At 51.9% G+C, this 22,870-nt stretch overlaps 1 protein-coding gene across 2 annotated transcripts; it reads right to left on the bottom strand.

The window, feature by feature from the left end:
• Positions 1–12,714: 12,714 nt before the first annotated feature.
• Positions 12,715–16,124, bottom strand: LOC132496360 (zinc finger and SCAN domain-containing protein 2). Of its 2 annotated transcripts, none has more exons than XM_060108722.1 (2): positions 16,062–16,124; positions 12,715–13,919 (listed from the first exon to the last, which is right to left on the bottom strand). In XM_060108722.1, exon 2 carries the CDS (start codon positions 13,889–13,891, stop codon positions 13,280–13,282), a length of 612 nt encoding a protein of 203 aa, XP_059964705.1. In that variant the 5' UTR covers positions 13,892–13,919; positions 16,062–16,124; the 3' UTR covers positions 12,715–13,279. The 2 variants fall into 2 exon arrangements, with proteins under 2 accessions (XP_059964705.1, XP_059964704.1); XM_060108721.1 differs by lacking the exon at positions 16,062–16,124 and adding an exon at positions 15,633–15,697.
• Positions 16,125–22,870: the final 6,746 nt, after the last annotated feature.

Here is a 22,870-nt window from a genome sequence, read left to right as displayed (position 1 = left end):
ACTCTAAAGAACTGGGATTCTCTCAAAAATTATTTATGTCATATTTCCTTTTAAAAACATTTAGTTCAAAAACAACAACAAAGACCCTCAAAGCATTCCAACGTAGAATTAACATTCTAGAGGTCAAAAGTCGGTTCATACTCAACTATCTGATGGACAGCAAAGAGGTCTTTGCTGTAATTTTATTTCCTCAGTAGCATTTGGAAAACTTTTCAGATTTCCAGTTAATCTATCCATAAGTCAATCCGACCACAAAATGATTTGACTCAATTATCTAATTAGAGCATCTTTCTCCATCTTGAAAGGACTAGTATATTGACATTACCCCCATGTAAATTAAGCAGGGCATCTTCTTAGCCCCTCCCCCCTCGCAGCCATCCTGATCTCTTGGACAAAAGGAAAGGGCTCCAAACCAACACTCCCAGTCAGCCTCAAACACCTCCTCTGCCCCAAAACATCCACAGCACTTCAGTTTTTTCAGGAGTATTAAGAAGGGAACTTTCAAAAGGCTAGAAGGATTAGGCACAAACATACCTCAACTTGTTATTACGGAAGTTTTCCAACACACGACAATGGTAGACAGAAGGCTCTAATGAGCCTCGGTCCCCTCTCGCCCAGCTTCAAATCATCAACACACAGTCAACACTGTTTCATCTCTAACTGCACCTTCTCACACCCATGCCCCAGACGATGCTGAAACAAATCCCAGAGAGCATTTAATTCCCTATGTATCTCTGAAAGCTAAAGATCCTTTTATTATGTAAGCACAATAACCTAATTGTAACTGAGAAAAAATTAACAATTCTGTATTATTGAGTATCCAATAAGTGTTCAAATTTCCTCAATAACATCTACATTTTATCAATATTTTTTATTGAAGTATAGTTGATTTACAATGTTGTGTTAATTTCTACTGTACAGCAACGTGATTCGGTTATACATATACACATTCTTTTTTTATATACTCTTTTCCATTATGATTTATCACAGGATATTAAATTTAGTTCCCTGTACTCTACAGTAGGATCTTGTTGTTTATCCATTCTATATATAAAAGCTTACTGCTAACCCCGACCTCCCACTCCATCCCTCCCCCAAACCCCTGCCCCTTGGCAACCACCAGTCTGTTCTCTATGTCTGTGATTCTGTTTCTGTTTCGTAGATAGGTTCATTTGTATCATATTTTAGATTCCGCATGTGAGTGTAACATCTACATTTTAAAGATTTGCTTACAGATAAAAACAGCCCACAGCTTTTCAGCTAGTGGTTGTTTTTCCCGCTCTTATTACGTGCTTCCTTCTCTCGCACCCTGTGGTTGACACAGCCAGCCGATGGAGTTGGCATAACAACCCCTTTGGGGTCTACTCCCTTTTTAAAAGTCCCTCTAATACTTTCATGAGCAAACTTTCATTGCCAGCTTTTTGGCTCATTCTGTTTGGAAAGTTACTCTATGTTTTCTCCTTCTCCCTTCTGGAAACTCAGAAAAGAAACATGTGTCGAATTTCATTACCTCCAATTTTCTCTTCTCCCCTGTATTAGCCATCAACCTTCACTTCATCTCTAAGGGGACAGTTAACTTTACAACTCTGCTTTTATTTATTTTTTTACTCACTTCCATAGGGCACTCTGAAAAGCCTCATGGTTCTATTTATTCATTCAGCAAGTATTTACTGACCGCCTACATGGTCCCTGACTTGCGCATTATAATAAAAACGTCGCCAGGCTGGCTTTAGAGAACAAAAGTCCAATTTACTCAGCATCAGTTCTCCAAATGTGCGCTAGAGGGCGCCACTCTCCCATTGGCATCTGTTAGAAAAGTCTGGCGTGACTGACTATGCAGCTTATGTAAGCTCTCTGTACCTCACCACATAGTCAACCAAATAAAGAATCTCACACAACTTTCCCCTTAAAAACGAAATAAATTCCGTTTATTGGATGCACAGACAAAAAGAGAGAGAAATTACATAATTCCCCCAAATAGGTCCATTTTTCCATTAGACATCATAGACAGAAAGCCTAAGGCTTATAGGTTTTGCAAAATTATAAAAATGTTACAGACTATTTTTTCATTGCAAAATACCAAAAGAAAACTGAAAAGTTGAAATCAATAAATATCTACAGAGAGCAACATATCAGCGTTGTTGTTACATGTAGTCTCAAAAGTATTTCATTACATTTGAAACTATTAATAAGTTTAATTTGCTATATTATAAAATTTCCTGAATATGCCCCAGTAATGGCCAAAAAACCCGTATCAGTTAACACAACAAATATTTATATACCACCTGACGTGTGCCAGGTATTGTACTGTCCTTGGTGCTTACATCTGAAGGGGGAGATAATGAACAAGCAAACATAAATAAACAAGGTCATGTTTGTGATAAATGCAAGAGAGAAAATAGAGCTGGTTGATGTGAAAAAGAATAGATGGGAAGTTATTGACCTAGAGTGTTTAGAAAAGACCTCCATGAGATGACAGCTATACTCATACCTCAGTGACAAGAGAGCCCTGGGAATATCTGGGAGCAAAACATTCCAGAATATTCCAGGAAGAGGGAACAAAGGCAAAGGCCTAGTGGGAGGGAGACGCAAAAGGGAGGAGATATGTGGATATATGTATATGTATAGCTGATTCACTTTGTTATAAAGCAGAAACTAACACACCATTGTAAAGCAATTATACTCCAATAAAGATGTTAAAAAAAGAAAAAAGGGCAAAGACCTACCCATGAAAGTGTGATAAAGAAGAGTAGGAAGACCACAACAAACAAGTGCTGGAGAGGGTGTGGAGGAAAGGGAGCCCTCCAGCACTGCTGGTGGGGAGGTAAAGTGGTGCAGCCACTATGGAAAAGAGTATGGAGGACCCTCAAAAAATAAAAATAGGGTGATCATATGACCTAGTAATCCCAGTCCTGGTTATATATCTGAAGAAAATGAAAACATTAATTCAAAAAGATACATGCACCCCAATGTTCATAGCAGCACGATTTACAATGGCCAAGATATGGAAGCAACCTAAGTGTCCATCAACAGATGACTGGATAAAGAAGAAGTGATGTATATATACAATGGAATACTACTCAGCCCTATAAAAGACTCAAGTTTTGCCATTTGCAGCAACATGGATGGACCTGGAGAGTATTATGCTCAGTGAAATAAGTCAGACCGAGAAAGAAATATACTGTATGTTATCACTTATACATGGAATCTAAAAAATAAAACACGTGAATGATATAACAAAACAGAAACAGACTCACAGACATAGAGAAATAGTAGTTACCAGTGGGAAGAGGGAAGTGGGGAGAGGCAAGATAGGGGTAGGGGGACAAGAGGTATAAAATAAATAAGCTACAAGGATACATTGTACAGCACAGGGAATATAGCCTATATTTTATTATAATAATTTAAAGTATAATTTATAAAAATTTGAATCCTTATGTTGTACACCTGAAACCAATATGATGTTGTAAATCAACTATACTTAAAAAAATTTTTTTTAATTAAAAAAGAAAAAAGCAGCAGAGGAGGAAGATATAGTGTAATGGGAAGGGGGAAGTATTGCACAGAACAGACAATAGAGGTAACCCTAGAAAGAAGCTCTGTTTGGGCTTCCCTGGTGGCGCAGTGGTTAAGAATCCGCCTGCCAATGCAGGGGACACAGGTTCAAGCCCTGGTCCACGAAGATCCCACATGCTGCGGAGCAACTAAGCCCGTGCGCCACAACTACTGAGCCTGTGCTCTAGAGTCTGCGAGCCACAACTACTGAAGCCTGCGCGCCTACAGCCCGCGCTCCCCAAAAGGAGAAGCCACCACAATGAGAAGCCCGCGCACCACACTGAAGAGTAGCCCCCGCTGGCCGCAACTAGAGAAAGCCCACGCGCAATAACGAAGATACGATGCGTCCAAAAATAAATAAATAATTTAAAAAAAAAATTCAGCTTTGTTTGGTTTTTGTTTTGTTTCGTTTGCTTGTTTGGGGTTTGGATTTTTTTATTGCAAATAAATTGAATTTTAGCAAATGCATTTCCTGCATCTATTGAGATTTTCATGTTTTTTCTCCATTACCTGCTGCAGTGGTATATTTCTTTAATAGAATTTTCTGATGTTGAACCATCTTTATATTTGTCTGATAAAGCCTTCTTGGTCATGATGCCTTTTAAAATATATTTCTGGATTTTACTTGCCAATATCTTATTTTGGATTTTTGCGATTCTACTCATGGGTGAGATTGGCTGAAAATTTTCCTTCGTTGTCCTGTCCTTGTCTGGTTTCATTGTCAAGGTTTTACCAGCCTTATTAAAAGAGTTTGGGAGTATTTTTCACCCTATTCTCTGGAACAGTTTGTATATGAAGAATTATCTCATCATTAGAGGTTGACAAGCCTTCCCAGTTAAAGCTATCTGGGCTCCTATCTTAATTTACTTTTATCTTTCTTATTATTTTTCTCCTTCTTTGGGCATATTCTGTTGTTCGTTTCCTAACTTCTTAAGTTAAACTCTTGACTTTTTGATTTTCAAAATGTCCTCTCTTCTGATGAATGCATTTAAGAGTAAAATTTTCCTCTTGCATGACACAAGGTAGGAAACGTAGTGTTTTCATAGTCATTCATTCATAAATATTTTATCATTTCCAATGCAATTTCTTCTGTAATCTGTAAATTATTAATAAGTGTGTTTTTACATAAACACATAAATTCCTGAATGTACAGAAGCTTTTGTGGGGTTTTTTGTTAATTATAGGTACATACCGTTTTATTGTGCTTCACAGATAATGCATTTTTTACAAATTGAAGATTTATAGCAACCCTGCGTCAAGCAAGTCTATCTGCGTCATTTTTCCAACAGCCTTTGCTCACATCATATCTCTGTGCCACATTTTAGTAATTCTCACAATATTTCAAACATTTTCGTTATTATAATATGAAATAATATGTTAATACTTATGTTACAGTGATCTGCGATCTTTGATGTTACTACTGCGACTTACTGAAGGCTCCGGTGGTAGTTAGAATTTTTTAGCAATAAAGTATTTTTAGATTAAGGTGTGTACCCTGTTTTTTTAAAGACATAATGCTACTGCACACTTAACAGACTACCGTATAGTGTAAACAGAACTTTTATATACACTGGGAAACAAAAAAAATTCATGTGACTTGCTTCGTTGCGATATTTGCTTTATTGCGGGGGTCTGAAACCGAACCAGAAATATCTCAGAGGTGTGCCTGTATTTCTAATTTTATTGCATTCACAGAATATTCACAGATTGTATTCACAGAATACGATCTATCAGTGATATCTGGTTTTTTTTTTAACGTTGTCCAGTTAGTGGGACTTCTGTATTCACTGGCTCTGTTTCTTGATTTTCTCATACTGCAAGATTTCCTGAATATGCCCCAGTGATGGCCAAGCGAGCAGTCCCATTTTATATAACCCTCTCCAGGAGTTAGGGAGAAGTGACTGTAAACATATACCAACCAGGGAGAGGCAATAGGAACAGAAAGAAGATCCAAAAGGGATGTTTTTGTTCCAACTCCAGCATGCTACCCAGAGCATGAATCCAGTGAAAACCAACATTCATGCAACAAGGCCATCTACCTGGTCACTGGGGGGCTGCAGAGAGATTTGCACAGTAAAAGTGAGGGAGAAACCAGAGCACCGGCTGGACAAGCCAGACAGCCCCGGACCCTGTCAGCCCCCTCCTGGGAACATGTGCTCAGGCATCCCTCAGAGTTCCCGGGACTCATATTTTGCCATCACCCTGGCCGGAGCTATTGGGTCTGGAGTGTACCTGCCCCCTGGATGCCAGCTCAAGGCTCACAAGCCACATCGAAGTGTGGGGAGAATGAACGCTGTCCAAGGGATGGTGACTAGTCACACCAAATCTGGCTCTGGGATTCTGTGGGGGAGACAGAGAGGGACACACAGAGCAGAGGGCGGAGATGTCAAGGGCAGTAGCAGAGAGAACAAGCATTAACCTCAAGGCAGCAGGCACCGTGAGCTAGCGCGGAGACGAGGTGGGAAAGCGACGGCCATGGTGTCCCGCTCCACCAGCCTGAAACATGCTGCTTCTTTTGTGCAAATAAAGATGGAGCGCTCCCCCGCCCCCAGAACTCTATGGTGTCCATTCCTCCTGCAGGAGACCACAACGCACACACCCCCAGTAATTTCTGGGAGTGCTTGCGTGCAGTGGAGGCTGCCTGTCCCCTCCGTCCCTCAGCCACTGTCTCTGCCACCTCTCGGGACCCACATGCACCATCATGCCACCTGGCTCCGGAACGCCTCTTGCCCCACACACGGACACAGTTCACGCTGCTCCTATAAACTAAGGTTCTCTTGAACCCACGTGCTTGAAACCTGATCTCAGGAGTTGCTGCTTGTCTCCTGGCAGATTTCCACAGGCTGGGGAAGGACCAGCTCAGCCCCTCGGGTCTTTCCCCCATCTCAGAGGCCCCTGTCCCCAGGTGTTCTGACCAACAACAGCCTTTTTTAAACGATTATTATTAAACACAACAGCTAACATGCTGGTCTGAAGCATCTGCGTTTGAAATGCTACCCAAGTCTAAAGCTAGGTCGAGAAAAGCAGTGGGTATTTGTTCTACGTGGGTTTCACCATCTCACAAAGCACACGGCCACCTGCAATCTGTCCATCTACCAGCAGCTCTTTGATGAAAGCCTACAGCACCACGCAGAACTAAACAAAGATACTAGTCACGATCTCTTGTCTGTGCAAGATCCTTGGAGCGTGTTTCCCTCTGAGACACTGCCTTAGGTTGGGGTCCTTGGAAGCGAAGCCTGAGTCAAGGATTCTGTTCAAGGGGAACGAGTACTGTTGGGAGGTGCTCTCTGGAGAAGGGAAGTGGGAAGTAGGCTCAGGTGGGGGAAGGAGCCAGGGATGTGGTCTCAGCAGGAGCCCAGTGTCGCCTGTTCCCTCGGGAGCCCCGAGCAGATGCTGCACTGGAGCTGGCCCCTCTGGGGTCAGCAGTCACTCGCAGTGGTAGGGGTGGGCTGGGGGCAGCCCCCTGAGCTAGGCAGCTGTGAACCATTAGCAGCCGATGCCCACAATAGCTTGGAAAGGGGATCCAGCGGGGCACACAGCATCCACGGCACACATCCTCTCACTTGGGCGTTATTAGGGTGAGGAAAGTGAGGCTTCGTGATGTTTTGAAGGGGGTCATAAGGTGGGGGCAGAGACCGGGTGGAGGAACTGCTCTGCTTTCTCGGGGCTGGCCTTTTCCTGGGCTTTTCTCTCCTGTGCTGTGTTCTGTGCTAATGGAAAATTCTCATAAAGCCAGGCTGGGCCGGCCAGGTCAGGATGGGCACGGCTGATGAATGCTCTGGTCCCCAGGGCTGGGGGGGAGGGGCGACCGTGGATGGGATCCTGGACCCTGGTGGAGGCATCTCGTCTCTACACCCCACAAGCTGCCTAAGAAAAAACACGCTTCAGTCTGCTCCCTTTGGACAGTAGGGTTGATGGCGTGTCGGAGTCAAAAGGCCCCCCTCAAAGCGGGGGGAAGTGAGGTTGGGCAGACCACCTGCACACACGACGACGGCCTGGGCATCTTGTTAAAAGACAGTTTCGGGGACTTCCCTGGTGGTACAGTGCCTAAGACTCTGCACTCCCAACGCAGGGGGCCCGGGTTCGATGCCTGGCCAGGGAACTAGATCCCGCATGCATGCCACCAACTAAAGAGTCTGTGTCCCCAACTAAGACCCGGCGCAGCCAAAATAAATAAATATTTTAAAATAATAATAATAAACCCGTTGCTGTTTTTGTATATATTTAAAAAATGCTATTTCTGATTAGAGTCGGGAGGGGGGCTGTGATCTTGCGGTTATAACAAGCCACCTGGAGTCCACTCACCCGCCTTCTCGCCTCTGGGTTTCCCTGGTGAACCGTCCCTTCCCCACATGCAGACCACGGGCTCCAGGCGGAGCTGACCCTCTCCAGGCGGTGTGTGCCCAGGCCTGGCCGTCCAGCACGTGGCATTCCCCAGGCCTGGTGCAGCCACTGCCCTGGCAGCAAGCAGCAACCGATTCCAGCCGACGAGAGTAAGCCCTGCAAGGGGTTCAGACCATCAGGGAAGGAGCTGAGCCTGAGCTGGCGGAGGGCCCAGCTACTGCCCGCGCCTTCCTGCCCCGCGAGCTGGGGAGGCAGCTGACATGAGGGAGAGCAGAGCCGGCGTCACAGTCAAGTCCCTGCCCGTCTCAGTTACGGAGCCTGCGGTTCCCCTTTCTGGTGTTCGTGGATTTGAGTTGAACAAGGATCCTGCCTGATTCACCCCCATCAGCCCCAGGTCTCAAAGACCCTGTCGTTGCGTTACTACCACTCAGGACCCTCTTTGGCTGATAGAGACAATCGATGCAGCCCCAAATCGGAATCAAAGAGCAGGGCACAGAAGGAAGGTTCTGGAATGACCTTGGCCATGACCAGGCCCAGGCTCTCACCAGGAACAGGAGGGAAATCGCTCATCCAAGTCTCGGCAACGCGGTGGCAGGCCTGGAGTAACTCCACTCTCCAGAGCATCCTCTGCTGCAGAAGACTCGTGGGCTGTGAAGTGAAGTGTCAGCGGCCAGGCCCACCTGCGGCAGGAGACAGTGTCAGGACAATGACGGCAGCCCCTGCCCCTACGTGGGGCTTCGCAGTGCGCACAGTGTATATACACACTCATCCGATTCTCACAACCCATGAGGCAGGAGGAGCAGATAAGGAGACCAGAGCCGGGAGAGAGACGTGACCGGCCAGGGCCTCTGGGTGGGGATGGGCCAGCCCTGGAGTGGCCCAGCACTCAGGTGCTGAGGGAAGCACCTCGAAGGTTCTCAGCAGGTCTGCCTCACTGTGCATCGAGCAAGCTGCCGGGGGACTACCCCAAGGGGCCCCGGTATCCATTACCCACATCCAAGTAGCAGTCATTATCCATATCGGGGAGCCTGAGCTGACTCACTGCTGTGGCTTTTGAGCTATGTGACCTTGAATGTAACTCCTCAAGAAATGATGGAGGCGGAGCTGGAGGCCACCTCCCTGCTCCCAGCTGAGCCCCAAATGACCACTCCTCACATGAGCTGATGTTGAGAGAACATTGATTCCCCTTGGTCAGCTCCAGCAAGTGTCAGCAACCTATGGAGACATCCAGCCTGGACAGCCATTGACGCACACTCCTGCGGATTCGATGGGGGGGGGGTCTCTCCTGTCCCACTGCCCCAAGGAGGGGAGAAACCAAGGCCTCCTGCAGCTGTTATTGCCCAGGAAAGCCAGCCCACAGCCAATAAGATACACTCACCAGAGGACTCACGTCCCTCTCCCCGTCACACCTCCCATCGCCTCCCACCCCACAGCCTCCAGCATTGGACCCACCAGCCAGTCGGCAACTACTTCCTGAGTGTTATGAGCCCAGCCCTGTGCTAGACCCTGCTGGGGTTCAAGAAGGAATGACACAGCCCTTGCCTTCAGGGAGCTCCCGGTCTCAGTGGAGGTTTCACATGCACACGCGCACGTGCGCACACATGGGAAACAGGAGTACCGTGAGTCCCCTACATACGAACGGGTTCTGTTCCAAGAACATGTTCGTAAGTCCAATTTGTTCACAAGTCCAGCAAAGTTAGCTTAGGTACCCAGCTAACACAACTGGGGGGGCAAACTGCAATTTCACTCACACCTGACGCTGATGGAATGCGCGCTCGCGTCTTTGAAAGTTCGCAATTTGAAGGTTCGTATGTAGGAGACTTACTGCATAAGACTCCACACGAATTTCAGGCGTGTGATAGTGTGTTAACACGGGGACTGTTCAGAGAAGGGCGGAAAGTGGGCTTGGTGGTCGGGAAGGCAGCCTGGTAGAAAAGAGGGCTTGGCCGGGGGGCGGGTGGTGGGGGCGGCACAGGCCAGAGCAACAGCAGGGGAAGCAGAGGCAGGACCGAGGAGGGAGATGAGAGAAGGGGATCTGTGAGGGTCCCCCGGGTTGGGCGAAGGATCAGAGAGAAGGAAGTTCCAGAAGCACAGGGCCTCATTTCTCTGACCTCCCCCAGAGCGGCCTGTTATCCCAGAGCCTGGCCTGCGGCAGACGGTAAGAACCTACGTGCAAAGTGCACTGGAGACAGGAACCCATGGGGGCCTCCTGGCAACCCTGACCAAACCTCAGCTCAGCCCTGGGACCTCTCACCTCAACACAACTCCCCCACGCCCCCCAGCACTCATGTCCCTGGGATTTGACCTACATTTCATGACTAAAGGCCTCTCCCCACCTCCAAGGGTTTCACTAACTATAAACTACCTCATGAAGTCTGGTTGTCATCACAACCCAGCCCCACCCTAGTCCGTCCCACCTTTTCTGATGGGTGGTCCAGTCTGGGGAGGCTGGGGAGCTCCAGGCCAACCTGCGCAGGTGTGAAGCCCGGAGGAGCCCTCGCCCTGCTCCTGGCCCGGCACCACCCTCCTCTTGTTCCGCTGTGAAGTCCGGACACACAGAAGCTTGTCTGCCGACCTCTCTCCCTGCCCGGAGCCAGCGGGCCCCAGCAGGGAGGCTCCACTTCAGCCCCAGCCTTCCCGCTACCCTGCCGAGGGGCAGCCAGGTACAGCCAGAGCATGCAACTGCAAACCAGAGAAGACCAGCCCAGCCCAGCGAGCTTCCAGCAACATCTGGGGAAGGGAAGTGAGGCTCCAGAAACCTGATGCGCTGTTTGTTAGGTTTGGGAGATAAGAGAGTGACTAAAAGAGGCCCCTCCTCAGAATTCTTTATTCCTGAACAAGGGAAGAAAGGGCAGGGGTTGGGGAGGGCAGGGGATGAAATGCGACTCGAATGGAGGCCCTGACCCGAGACTCTGTGTCAGGTAAGGAAGGGGTGGCGGGTTAGTCCCGGGGCCAAGGATCTTGGCCTGGAGTCCAGGAGCTCCTGGGATTGCTCGTAGATTCTTGCATCCACGTGACTATCTGTGTCTTCCTGGGGAGAAGGTTCATAACCTTTGCCATCTCGTCAGAGGGCGTCACGACCCCAAAAGCGTTAAGAACGTTGCTTATGAAAGAAGAGCGAAGCCTGCAGGTATGTGCACACATGGGGGGAGGTCTTGCCTCTGGAGCCGAGTCTGCTACCAACTTGCTGTGTTCTCCTAAGCAATTCTCCTCCCGTCTCTGGTGGGCCAGGCGGGAGCAGAGAGGCAGGCTCCCCACACAGGCTCCGTCCCTGCTGCCAGGGGAGAGGGGAGGTTTACAGCCAGGAGGCCAGCACGAGCTCTCCTTCAGCTGTGACTCCCAGCAGGTCCGGGAGTTTTTCCACCAGGGCGCAGAACCTGCCTCCAGTTCCAGCCATCGGTCCCTCTGCTGTCACCTCCCGAGGTAGGTCTTCTTAGGGGACGTGTCCTCATGCCAGGGCACAGGCCCAGGGCCCCATTCCTAGTCACTGTGTCAGATGTGCCTTGCACACAGACCAGAGGTCCTGTACATTCCTCATCTGTTCACAAAGACAGAGACCAGGGTCAGGTCTGGGGTGGGACACGGCCCTGCCCAGCCCCCGTCAGCCATCTCTCCAGGGCTAGGAGGGAGCAGTCATGGGCCCCCTGCACCCATCCAGGGCTTTGAATCCTCTTAGCCCCTACCGAGCACCCAAGGATTACTAATCCCATTTACCAATGAGACAACGTGGCTTCAGGGCACTTGGTGACTGGTTCCAGATGTCCTGGGTCCCGATTTAATCTCTTAATCTCCACCACTAAGTACTAGTCCACAGTGCAACAGCCACCTAGGGGTGGCAGGCAGAGGACAACTGATCGCTGAGAAGCCCCGTGGCTCTAAGGAAGGGCAGAGGGCAGGGATGGGTCTCCAGCGCTGAGCACGGGGCTGGGCGTGGAACAAGGGCTCTATGAGGGCAGGTCCTCTGCCAGCCCCCCAGCTTCCTTCCTCCCAACCCACTACCCAGGATGCCATGTCCCCTTCAGACACCCACAGCCCCTAGCGATGCCCCTGCCCAGGCTCACGTTCCCACATCCCCAAAGTCCCATTTTCCCACCTGTAAGAGCCTCTCTTAACAATGATACAGTAGAAATGAAGGGTCTTGGGGTCCAGAACCCAAAATGAGGTCCAGGCTTCCACTGCTGCACCGCTAGCTCCTACATGTGATTTAGGGCCAGATTGGGTGAGCCCCAGTGTCCTTGTCTGCCAAATGGCTGAGAAGCCCATGCCTCCGAGCATCAGCTTGGAATCTGAGGCCCGGGGGATGGGTCCTGGCTCTCCCCTTTCTCACTGCATGAACTTGGCCAAGCCTCTTGGGGGGTCTCACTTTCTTTTGCCCAGGTGACCCCGGGACCCTCGAGGCTCCTGCCCATCCCACTTCCATCTCTCCCCAGTGCTTCCAGCTGTCCCTGAACTGCACTTGAGATCACTGGGCTCTTCCCATTAAACATCTCAGTGTCCCCTCTCCCTGCCACAAAGTCCTTTGTAGAGCAAATGTGAGCCTCCAAGGTAGGACCCCTGCCTTGGAGACCTTCCACACCCTTGTTCTCCCTATTCATCCCCAGGACCCAGTTCAAGCCATCAAACTGCTTTGGGCGACGCCATTCACCTCGCCTCCCAGAGCACTTTGCAGTCTGTCCCCACGAGAGCCGGTAAGTCGGCATCACCCTGTATGAGCGAGCACCCCAGGGGACAGGGCCTGTGGCTGTGCTCTTCCCAAGAGCCCTGCGCAGCACACTGCTTGGCACGCTGGGGAGCTCAATTAACGACGTCACCCTCTCTTGTCTGCTAACAGCAATTACAATCCTCACAATATACCAGGGAGGAGGACCCCTCATCGTTAGCCCCAACTCACAGATAAGCAAACTGGGTCATGAAGTGAAATGACTTCTCAAGGGTACCACATAGTAAGTGCTGGTGCCAGGAGACCCTAGGGGCTGGGGGTGGGCCTGAGGATTGTGGAGAGTACCCTCTCCAGGTCGCTTTCAACTCTGACATTCAGGGAATGAAGATCTAGTAAGAAGCTAGTCGTAGACCTAGGAGCTCAGTACGCCCCACCTCCCTCACCTGTCCCCACCTGACCCCGAGCGCCTGAGCCGGGCTCTGGCCAGCGCCGGGTCTCACCTGCTCTAAGCCGGGTGGGCCTGCGGAGGAAAACCAACGCAGGGGCCCAAAGCAGCTGTGTGCAGCCAGCCAGAGGGTCCTGGAGAAGAAGCGGAAGGAGGCGGCCCACTCCTTTGAGACCCCAAGCCAGCCCTCCCCGTCTCCCGGGATCCCAGCCAGAGAGGGGGCCAAAGCCCAGCGCCATCTCCAGAGGTCACGGATGCGGCAGGTCCAGCGCGCATCAGAGCACGCGGCCTAAATGGGCCGCCTGGCCCTCGGGGCCGTGGCCGTGGCTGCGCTGGTGGGTCTTGAGCGAGCCTTCGCGCGCAAAGCTCTTGCCGCAGCGGGCGCAGAAGTAGGGCCTCCGCTCCCCGAAGACGCCGGGGCGGCGCGGGTGCGGCGCGGGCATGCGCGCGTGGGTGCGCTGGTGGTTGAGCAGGAAGCGCGGCTCGCGGAAGCAGCGGCCGCACTGAGCGCACTGGTGCGGCTTCTCGCCGCTGTGGATACGCTGGTGCGTGAGCAGGTTCTGCTTGAGGCTGAAGCAGCGCCCGCACTCGGGGCAGGGGAAGGGCCGCTCGCCCGTGTGGGTGCGCTGATGCACCTCGAGGTTGTGCTTGACGCTGAAGGCCTTGCCGCACTCGGGGCACACGAAGGCGGCCGCGCGGCCCACTCCGGCATGCGCCTTCTGGTGCCGCACCAGGCTGGGCTGCTGCGAGAAGGTCTGGCCGCACAGTGGGCAGCGGTGCGGCTGCTCCTCCGCAGGGTGGTGGATGACCAGGCCTCGATCGTCCCCCAGGCCCTCCTCCCCGTCCCCCGCAGGGGACCTGTCCCCGGAGGACGCCAGTTCGGTCATGGGCACTTCCGGCTGCAATCACTGGCCCCTGGGGAGGCAGAAGCAGAGTAGTCAGGGGGCACCCGAGGATCACCCAGGCCCCAGCCTCAGGGAGGACACTCCCCTGGGCTCCCGCGGCTTCCAGAACCCGCCACTCTCCAGTCCTGTTGGAGCCTGTGTCCCCCTGCTGGAATGCCCCTCTTTCTCTTCTACCCCTAATCACATCCTACCCCTCCTGCAGGCCCTTCTAAAACGACACTTCCTGCTAGAATCCTTCCTTGACCTCTCCAGCCCCTCCTGAGCCCCGTGACCCAACCCTATGACCCTCACTCATCACACAGCATGCTGGTCTGTCAGGCCACCTCTGTCTCCCTGCCCTGTGAGCACCTTAAGGACAGAGCTGCTTCCTTTTCTGCCCCACATCAAACACTGTGCCTGCCACACAAGGCATGGAATAAATGCTGATGAGGAATACTCAGGGACTCCTAGTATTGTAAGTTATACTGAACCTGGATGCGTCTTATCTTTCCAACCAGATTCTCAAGAAGGGGGGTAGGGAGGTGCATCCCCAATCTGGAGGGAAGGGTGGGTCAACAGTGGTTTAAAGATATTTTTGCAAAGCTTCAAAAAAGAAACAAAAGCCCTGTAAGCTTGAAAGTAACCTCAGTTAAACATTAAGGCAGCAGCTCTTTGTTTATCAAAATGAGGCATGCCTGTAAAAGGTTTGCAAGTCACTGAACCACAGTGTGAGCTCCCAGAGGGCGGGTCTCAGCTTGATTCCTCTTGGCATCTGGCATCGCCCCAGCAAAGCCTGGCCCAAGGCTGAGAAACACTCAAAGCTCAACAAACACCCCCAAGTTCGGTTCCATCCCGTTCACACTGGTTCTCCTAAGGATCCTCTTTCCCAGGACACTGTGTTCCTCTTAAATTGTTTCCCACTGTCCTCACAACAGCCCTGAGGAAGGGGCAGGCTTATTGAACCCCATTTTATAGATGGGGAAACTGAGGCTCAGTGAGGCCCACTTACTTGCCCAGGGTCACACAACAAGGTGAACCAAGACTAGGCCTCAAGTTTCCTGTCAAAAGCTCTTTTCAACATAGTAGCTGCTCACCAGCTAAGTTCCCCTCAAAACAAACACACACACACACACACACACACTAGACCACCACCCTCCTGGCCACCATCACAGAGCCATCAATACCCAAAGGACCACTGCTTCTGGGTCACTGCCTGCGGCCACCACCCTCACACCTCCCCAAAACCCTAGGCTCCTTCTCGCTAGAGCATAGAGCGCTGGGGCTGCTCGGAGGGAAGGAGCTGGCCACTCCCCTGCATTCCCCCACACCCAACTGGGAAGCTTGTTGGCCCTTCTCCTGGTCCTCCATGCAGACCTTCTCCACACTTCCAGATCTCTCTGCTAACCACAAGCTCAGTGGACCTATCGGCAGAGTGGGGTCCCAGAGGCACCCCCTCTGTCACCCCCTACCCTCAGGCTGGGGTGGAACACCACTCACCCAGGGGAAGGGGACAAGTACTACTTGCAATAGACCCCACCCACAAGTCTTTCCCCAGGCAGCTGCATGGACGTTTGCAAGGACAGATCATCACCGTCCCCTTGGCCAATTTCAGCCCGGCCTTGTCTCTGGGCAGCCTCCCCACTCTCCCAGCTATACCCCTGACCAAGGGCCCCGCCCGCCGAGAGGGTCCAAGGCCATGGCCCCCCTGTCTCCCCCAGGTTCCTCCATCCCATCCCACACTCACAGACCAGGCTGCGCCCCAGTTCCTCCGGCCTCCAGCAGTGGCTCTTTCCTCGAGTCTGCGCTGCCCAAGGCAAATACGGTAACTCTCCGCAGCGCCTCCCGCGCCCCTTCTCCCTCACCCTCATAAAGACGGCCAGCCTCCCGCACCGCTGTTCTTTTCAAATAGCGGCATTAATCAAAAGAGCTGACCCCACCCACCCGACCCCCCCGCGCACAGCCTTGCCAATTCCTGAGGCCGGAGCGATCCTGGAGAAATATGGTAAACTCTGCGTCGCAACCCCACCCCCACTAAAATATGTAGGCCTCCCACTCTGCTGCTGCAACCCACCCCATTCCGCTGCAAGCCCCGGCTCCCTTAGGGAATTCATGCAACCCACGCCCTCCCGCTCCCGCAGCGTCCGGGGGGAACCACGCAACCCTGGATAAATACATAATTAAGTCGCTGCGCTCGCCACTCCCGGAAAGGGTCTGCGCGGCTCCCGGCAAATACGGTAGCGCGCCTGTAGTGACCCGCCCCCAGGGGACGGCACTGGCCTCGGTAAATACGGTAATCTCCCGCCGAGGCCCCAGCCCTGGCCTGGCCCGGGACTCACGTGGTGCCGCCTCCCCAGCCCTCCGTCTCCTCCGCAGCGCCGCAGTCGCCGACGTCGCCGCAGCCGCACAGCAGCCCCGTGAGGCTGGGAGGTCTAACTCGCCAACAACCTGGCTGGCGAAACAAGGAGGGCTGCGAGCCCAGCGCCCGCCGGGGCAGGAGAGGGAACCAGGCGGGGGCCGGTCCGGAGGCAGAACGCCCCAAGGGCCGGGTCGCCCCAACTCCCCCCGGGCCCCCTGCCCCAGCCATTCCCGGTTCAGGATTCCCCTAGCTCCCAGTTCAGCAGTTAGAGCCTCCTCCTCACCTCCCTCATCCCACGGCAGGGCTAGCCTGGTCAGGCCCGCAAACTGACCCCAGCGCCTAGGAAACTGGGTCTGGGGGCGCTGGAGGGACAGAGCCTTTCCTTGCAAGAGAGAGAAGGGAGTGAACGCAGGAACGCCCCCCGGCAGAGCCTTTCTGAGCAGGGGTTTCATGGGTGGGAGACAGCTCGGGTTATGCTATCGGGATGAATGGGGGAATAGAGGAGACACGTATACCCCTACGGTCCAGTCCTCTTCAGAAGTCAGCCCATTAGAGTCAAGACGAAGATATCCTGTGAAAGCCATGTATAACACCCAGGGGAACCAGTTGGCGTGGACAGGGCGGGGCTGAATTCGTTTCCAAATGTCATTTAATAATGCCCCTTACTTATATATTACTTCTCTTATTACAATGTCCTTTGTCATATATTATCTCGCGGGAGCCTTCCAATAATCATGTGCCGTCTAAGTTCTACAGGTATTATTATCCCATTTCATAGATGGGAAAGTAAAATAAAATTGACACACTGAGCAGCTCCCCCACCCTCCCTCCTCCCCTGAGACCCTCAGCTCTACGTGGCAGAGCTCAGTGGAAAGGGAGGCCCAGGTCACTCTCACGGCATCACTCTGGTGTCTCGACCTGCAAACAGAAACAGTGTGCCGACCGGGATGAGAGGTAATCATCTCATCCAGAGTGAGAAAATGCCTCCAAAGTTACATTTTATAGACAAAGAAACTGAAGCTGGAGAAGGAAAATGATTTTTTTAATTAGAAGTGCTAGAGGGGGCTTCCCTGGTGGCACAGTGGTTAAGAATCCATCTGCCAATGCAGGGGACACGGGTTCGAGCCCTGGTCCAGGAAGATCCCACATGCCGCGGAGCAACTAAGCCCGTGTGCCACAACTACTGAGCCTGTGCTCTAGAGGCCGCGTGCCTAGAGCCGGTGCTCCGCAACAAGAGAAGCCACCGCAATGAGAATTCCACACACCGCAACGAAGAGTAGCCCCCGCTTGCTGCAACTAGAGAAAGCCTGTGCACAGCCAAAAATAATAAATAAAATAAATAAATAAATTAAACAAAATAATAATGCAAATTGGCTGGCCCAGTGTAGTATATAAGTAAGCTTACAATAAATTGTGTTTTTTTTTTTTTTAAGAAAAAAGAGTGCTAGAGGAACATCAGCTAGCCTTTTCTTCCCCGGCCCTCTGTAGCTGCCAGGTGGATGAAGCAGCTGGGATTCCGGAAGGTCCAGGCAGGGCTCCTTACAGCAGACAGTGGATATGGCTGTTAGGATGGCATTATCCCTGATGAGGGGCTCTAGAAGACACAGGCCTCCCAGCCTCAGGAGGTCCCTCCTGCAACTCTGCAGGCGCCCAGTGTGCCTTTCAGAGCCTGGGAAATGAATTCCAGGTGGGGTCCAACCCTCGGAGTAAAACCAACCCCTTTCTCCCGACACCAGACCTGAAGGTCAGGCCTGCCAGCTTTCACAGCTCGCCCTGTGGACCAGTCCATCTCAGCAGGTCCACCCTGGGTCACTGTCAGCCTCTCAAGGACCCACCCCACCCCTACCCCCATCCATGCTGCTCCTGTAGCCCCTCACCAAGGTATGTGGAGCTTCATGAGTGAGACATCCCAAGGAGACTGGTATTTCAAATAGAGGCAACAGGGAAGGAATTCTGGGAAGCCCAAAGAAATGAATCCACCAGGATAGATGTTTACCCCAGGGTGCTCTCCTGGCATTGACAAAAGGATCCCCTAACCACTGATGATAACCCATACCCACACTCCGCCCCGGGGCCTGTGGAGCTTGGTTCATGGAACAGCCGTGCCTCCCAGCTCTCCAGCTCCTGTTGCAAAAGTTGTCACCTGCCAGAGGGACCAGCTTTCATCCCTCCTGCAGGCTGCAGGAGAAATGGGGACACTTAGTAAATGACCAGATTTTTTCAAAGGCAAAATCAATAATATACCTGAGGATGTCACCTATATTTTTAGCAGCATTTTCTAGGTAACCTGTGCCAACATAGAAAGGAACACAGCTGGGGACAGGGGAGGGGGAAGCCGACACCACCACCTATAACTCATCTCTCTCAGTGGGAATGCCAAGGGCTCTGGGAGGCCTCCATCCCCTGCTCTGCCTGTGTGTGTGGGGGGGGGGACTTCTGCTGAGTCACTTCGTTTCTCTGCTTTCATACACATACACTCCCACACGCATCTCCCCTTCCGTTTTCACGTGCTGTGGTGAGCACAATAGAATGGAAGTGCGGAAACATTCTGCAAATGCAGCCATGCTTCTTCGCACAGGCAGGGCCAGAGGCTGGCGTGGCGATCCCCACCACTCCACAAGGCTCATGTGACAGCTGCACTCTGGCCCCTAACAAAGGCCTGGGCTTCTCACAGCCAAGAACAGCTGGCCGGTGACCTCATTCTGGGAAGAGGCATGTGCAGCTCAGCCGAGTCCTGCCCAGGGCACTGTATTCCCTCCCCCACCTCCAGGGTACACCGGCTGGACAAACGATCCCCCAGTACTCTTCTGGACCCGCGTGGTCCCTCGCAGAGATCAGCCTGGTCATCCTCTGGCTTCCCTGGCTCTGGGCTGCATCCCCAGGGCTTCTGCACTCAGCTAGGTGACCATGCTGCCCCCCACCAGCTCCTCCCATCTCCCCAGATTGGACAGTGATTCCTAACCTCCCTCCCTAAGGCACTTGTGCTGACTTCAAATAGGGATTTAGCTCACTTTTGTTTTCCCACCAGGTCCTGAGCTTCAAAGGGCAGGGACTGTGTTTTCAGCATCTCTGTATCCCAAGTGCCCAGCATATCATAGGCCCTTGGTCAATGTCTGCTGAATGAATGAATGCACGTCTGCAGATTCCACCTAAGAGTGGTGGAGGGAAAAGGTGGCCCCTTGGCCAGCAGGTGTGCCGATGCAATGTAAGGGATGAGGGGCCCCAGACATGGCTCTGAGGGCTGGGAGGCACTGCGAGACCTGAATGGTGATGGGCACGAGTTGACATCTGCTTCAAAGTTCTTTTTCCTTGAAGTTAAAACCCAAGATGTGACCTAGGACATCAGTTCAGCCTCTAAGCTTGCAGTGTGCTTGATACCAGTTAATTTCTATGGCGACTGAGCTCTGTTTGGGGAAAATCCTTTTCTTCTTCTTCCATGGTACAACTTCCATTGCCACAAATGCCGTGCAAGTAGCCACATGGGGAGGTTATTTTTAAAATGACCATAGCTATCATTTATTGCCTGCTGTGTGCCAGGTACTACACTACATGCCTTACATAGGTCCCTTGCCCAAGGTCCCGCAGCTTACATGGTAAAGCCAGAATTTAGCCCCACAACTGACTACCCACTATTCCCAGCGTCGAAAGAAAGCTCTTTCTACATTGGGGTGAGAGGCAGGGGTGACAGAGAACATTTCTACTTCTTCTCAATAGGAGCATTATTCCCAAGGCTGTACTGTCCAATAGCCATGTGTGGCTTTTTAAATTTAAATTAATTAAAATCAAATAAAATTGAAATTTCAGGTCCTCAGCCTCACCCGCCACAGTTAAGGCCTCGACAGCCACACGTGGCTGGTGGCCATGGTTTTGGGCAGCACAGATACAGAACATTTCACCATCACAGAAAGTTCTCCTGAACAGTGCTGCTCTAGGGTACCTCCCCCTCCAGATCTGAGTGACCTGGGAGACACCATTCTCTTTTCAATCCAGAGGTCAGTCCATGGGGACCCATTCATTTCCCTCCCTCCACTAGGATCTAGTCAGAGCAGTGATATGTGAAAACATACTATCTTCAGCCACAACACTCCTCTTGTCAAAGGTCAAGGATAGTTCTTTACCAAACCCAAATTACTTTAAAAAGAAAAACCAAAGGCCTCAGCAGCAGCCCCTACTCCTGCCAGGCGCTCTCTACGAAGTCCCTGCTGGTTCCGCTCTCTCCCCTGGTCAGGGCACCTCTCCCTGCAGCTCCCTGGGGCTGGGCAGCCGGGAACCACACCCTCCCAAGCAGGCTGCCGCCTGGCCAGCTGACTCGAAGCTCACGTTCCATGCCAAGGAGGAGCACTTTCCCCGTACCTAAGTCATTTGTCTTAGCTGCCAGGCTGCTCCTAACAAAGGACACAAGGGTGACGAGGGCAGTTCCTGGAACTCCAGCCCCACCAAGCTCATCTGGTGTGTTGCAAGCTTGGCCCTGGGTTCCCATCGCAGACAGGCACTTACCTGGCTGTGGACAGGCTATAAATAAGTCTTTTAAGATCTTGGTTTATTTACTCATGGTTGTTTTCTGTTCCCCATGCAAGCCTTTAATCTCAGCATGCTCCGGAACATTTTGGACTGTAAACCACGAGGATAGGTCTGACCTTCTTGTCTTTTGATTTTTATGGCGTGTCTTTTCCTAAATTTTCTCTGACCTAGTTTATTTTTAAATGAAATGGAATTAAAATTGAAGTTGACAATGCCAGGCCTCCCTTGGAGAAGACTGCCATCGTGACAGCGGAAGAGGTTTAGGCTAACAGGAGACCTGGGACCTGCCATCCACTTGCAACGTGACCCGCTGGACTAGTCCCACCGTCCCCCTCCCCCTCCCCTGTATCACTGTCCTGCCCAGGTCATAACTCGCGGTGAGATGGTGAATAAGAACGCCTCGCTGACAGAGCTGGGGCTGGGAACGATTTGTCGAAGAGTTGACTGTAGAGATTGTTCTAAGCTGTGTATCAAAATGAGTTTCCACGAAGGCCCAGGAGCTCCTCAAGGGTGGGGTCTGTGACTGCTATGGACTGCATTGTGTCCCCGCAAATTCATGTTGATGCCCTACCCTCAATGTGGTGGCATCTGGAGATGGAGCCTTTGGGAGGCAATTAACAATTAGGTTTAGGGCTTCCCTGGTGGCGCAGTGGTTGAGACTCCGCCTGCCGATGCAGGGGACACAGGTTCGTGCCCCAGTCCGGGAAGATCCCACATGCCGCGGAGCGGCTGGGCCCCTGAGCCATGGCCGCTGAGCCTGCCCGTCCGGAGCCTGTGCTCCACAATGGGAGAGGCCACAACAGTGAGAGGCCCGCGTACCGGGAAAAAAAAAAAAAAAAAAAAAAAGAATTAGGTTTAATTGAAGTCATGAGAGTGAGGCTCGCCTGGTGAGATTCGTGTCTAAGGAGAGGAAGACCAGGTCCTTTCTTTCTCTCTCTTTTACTTCTCCTCCACTCCTTCCCGCCCTCCCACCATGTGAAAACACCAAGAGAAGGTGGTCATCTGCAAGCCAGTCACCGTGCCCTCACCAGAAAAAGAATCTGCCAGCACCCTGATCTGGGACTGCCAGCCTCCCGGACTGTGAGAAATGCATGTCTGTCATGAAAGCTCCCAGCCTGTGGTGGTGTTATGCTGGCCAGAGCCGACTAAGACAATGGCTTATTCATCACAGCATCCCTGAGGTCTGACACAGTGCCTGGCACACTGGAGGCTTGTTTAGTAAATCACTGCTGTGCCACCATGCCATCCCAGCCTGGTCAATGGGACGTGCACCTCGGTAATTCTTCACTCTGATGGACTTGGTCTTGTCCCCATTGTGACCCAAAGCACCCATTTTTGAAGAGGTAGGTCACCTGGGGTCAGTGAACAGGCATTCATTCTCATGACTTTGGTGGGAGAGGGGAGCTGCAATCAGACCTCACTGACCCCAAGTCTTACCAGTGCAGCTGTTTGACTGATCTGATCATTAAACACAGGCCATTTGTGAACGATAACACATTCTGTTGTACGGAAACTCCTGGTCAACTGATCTCTTCAGTATCTGCCTGCCCTGCCCCTCAGGAACGTGGTTCAACAGGCCTCTAATGCAGACATGGTACCTCTGGGATGCTTCCTGGAGGAGCAGGGCTTGCTTGAGTTGGCCTCAGAATTTGAGGAAGCAAACACCCCATCATTAAAGTGGGTTTTGATGAGATCCCAAGCGTTTTGCTTCCCTGAGCAGGGCAGGCTGGGGGAGGAGCTGCAGGAGAGGGGCGGGGCATCGCAGGGAGACAGGGGAGCACCTAGGACTGGGTCAGAGAGCGTGCTTAGGAAAACCCTTCTGATTTGGCCCCCGGCTGGTCCTCAGAGCTGAACTCCCAGATGGGCACACCTCACCCATTCGTGAGGTTTCACACAGCATGGCTTGTGATCAAAGGCCCGGACCACGAGTCAGTGGCCCTGGGTGAACATTAACCATCACCAGAATTGTGTTACCCAGGTAAGCTGGATCACCTCCGTATGTCTTTTTTTTTTTTTTTTTTTTTTTGCGGTATGCGGGCCTCTCACTGTTGTGGCCTCTCCTGTTGTGGAGCACAGGCTCCGGACGCGCAGGCTCAGCGGCCATG

This window comes from Mesoplodon densirostris, chromosome 9 (genome assembly GCF_025265405.1).
Source record: "Mesoplodon densirostris isolate mMesDen1 chromosome 9, mMesDen1 primary haplotype, whole genome shotgun sequence".
NCBI lineage: Eukaryota > Metazoa > Chordata > Mammalia > Artiodactyla > Ziphiidae > Mesoplodon > Mesoplodon densirostris.
Note: the sequence above shows the minus strand (reverse complement) of the source record. Positions and strands in the feature narration are given on the sequence as shown.